General features: G+C 43.4%; 1 protein-coding gene across 1 annotated transcript in view; it reads left to right on the top strand.

Annotated features, from left to right (window-relative positions):
* The first annotated feature begins 268 nt into the window (after positions 1-268).
* Positions 269-1,781, top strand: part of LEMD1 (LEM domain containing 1) — a 23,014-nt gene continuing 21,501 nt past the window's right edge. Inside the window, exons 1-2 of the mRNA XM_019513981.1 lie at positions 269-643; positions 1,653-1,654. Of these exons, the coding sequence (XP_019369526.1) occupies positions 592-643; positions 1,653-1,654 (54 nt within the window). The 5' untranslated portion in view covers positions 269-591. The remainder of the gene's footprint in view (positions 644-1,652; positions 1,655-1,781) is intronic.

The following is a 1,781-nucleotide window of genomic DNA, read 5'->3' as shown; positions in this document are numbered from 1 at the left end:
CTGAAATATTGTTCATTCAGTGTGGCTAGCTTCTTTGTGCAAGAGAAGGTCTGCAGATAAAATGAATGTTGCCCCTGACCTGCCTTGGGTTGCATTTCACTTGCATTTCCCTAGAATGTGGCTTTCATGGGAAGGTCAATAAGTGCTAAATACATCGTTGAAAGCACCCAGCTCTTATTTCCTTGTAACCAAACCTTACCTTTGAAAGAAGTGATGCTTCTAAAGGAACACTGTTTTGCTTAAATCATTGTGGAAAGGCATAACCTGGAGGACACTGGGTAATTTAATGCAAAGAAAGTGGAAGGATTTGGACTATCTAGCTGCATTTCCCTGTAACCCGTCAGCTGTGTTGTGGTGCCTTTGTTTTAAGGCCAGGTGCTTTGCGTGTCTTGTGATGGAGGATAAAGCATGGGAGGTACCGCAATCTGTTTCATATCAGTCATCTCAGTGAGCCCGGTTAGCACAACAGGCAAGGGAATATCAAGGCATTACAATGTGTGCCTACACAACTGATGTCTGCCTTTAATGTTTGGAAGGGAACGGGGACGCGCAGCTCGGTGATCGTTTTGTCCCCTCGGCACCCATCAGCCAATGAGTTCCAGGAGCATCACAATGCAACGTCTTCCCTTCAGTATATTCTCCGGTAATTTTCCTTTCTTAAGTGCTTTTTCGTTTCTCTGGGAAGACTATTCTGCAGCATAATCCATCTCCTCTATAGGAAGTTTATTTAATTGACAATAAGCCTAGTTCAGCTATCCACACACTGAGTTCTCTTCTTCTTACTTCCAAAATCCCAGTAGGTTTTAAATCATTGTTGTTACTTTTCCGAGTTTTCTTTTGCCTTGTTCGTTATTATCCAATGCCCCTTTCCAGCCAGGTAAATAATCCCGGCTAGTATTTTTGGGGCTGAGAGCCGAATCCAGTATTCGAGTCATGTTCTCTAGAGCCACATACACTGATTACCTCTTCTCTTTTTCATTGCGTGATGCCTCTTTGGTCCCCAGAACATTGCTACTCCTGCAGCTCTTTCTGCTTGCTATAACCCATGATTTTATTTTAGTTTTTTTTCCAAACAGCAGATTTCCCTTCCAGTTTTTGCTTCCAACAATATCTGTGGTGGGTTAGATCTCACCAGAGGCATTTGCTTACATTTTGCTAAGATGCAAGTCGTATTTCTAACCCCTGTAAGCTCTGGCAATTTTCTTCAGGCCTTGCTGCTCTTATAGAAGGGTTTTCTCCTTCTGAGTAAAATTTCTCCGTCTGACAAACAAGCGGTGAAGTCACAATCTGGGTCGACATCAGACTATTGCCGTGGAAATGAGTGATGTCACAGATTCATCACTAGCACTTCATTCTAGCCCCTAGGAGTAGGGCCAGTGGGCTTTTAGGGAGAAGAAGCCTTTTTTACCATCTCTGGCTGCTTTAATTAGCAGAGTCAGAATCCCACCTGATGATGTGAGGGAGTAAGTGGATTTGTCTGGTTTCCCTAGTATGAACGTTTTCTAAGGCTGTGTCTAACGCGGGTACGGTTGGGATCTGCAGTTCTTTATCACCAGGCTGCAGCACTAGAGCCTGATATCTTTAGCAAACTAGATGCAAACTGAAGGGGGCCTTTTCAGGGATTAGCCGTTCTTGTTTGGGGGGGGAAAAAGAAGTAATGACACTTGATAAGGCATAGTTATGATTGTGAGACAGGGCTGATACAAAATACCTAGACTGAATCCTTGTAACATCAAACGTATTCATGTAGAAAATTGTAATGTGTGTGTGGCTTCATGGGG

The sequence above is a fragment of the Gavialis gangeticus genome, unplaced genomic scaffold, assembly GCF_001723915.1.
Source record: "Gavialis gangeticus isolate Ggan-Ray unplaced genomic scaffold, GavGan_comp1, whole genome shotgun sequence".
Taxonomy (NCBI): domain Eukaryota; kingdom Metazoa; phylum Chordata; order Crocodylia; family Gavialidae; genus Gavialis; species Gavialis gangeticus.
Note: the sequence above shows the minus strand (reverse complement) of the source record. Positions and strands in the feature narration are given on the sequence as shown.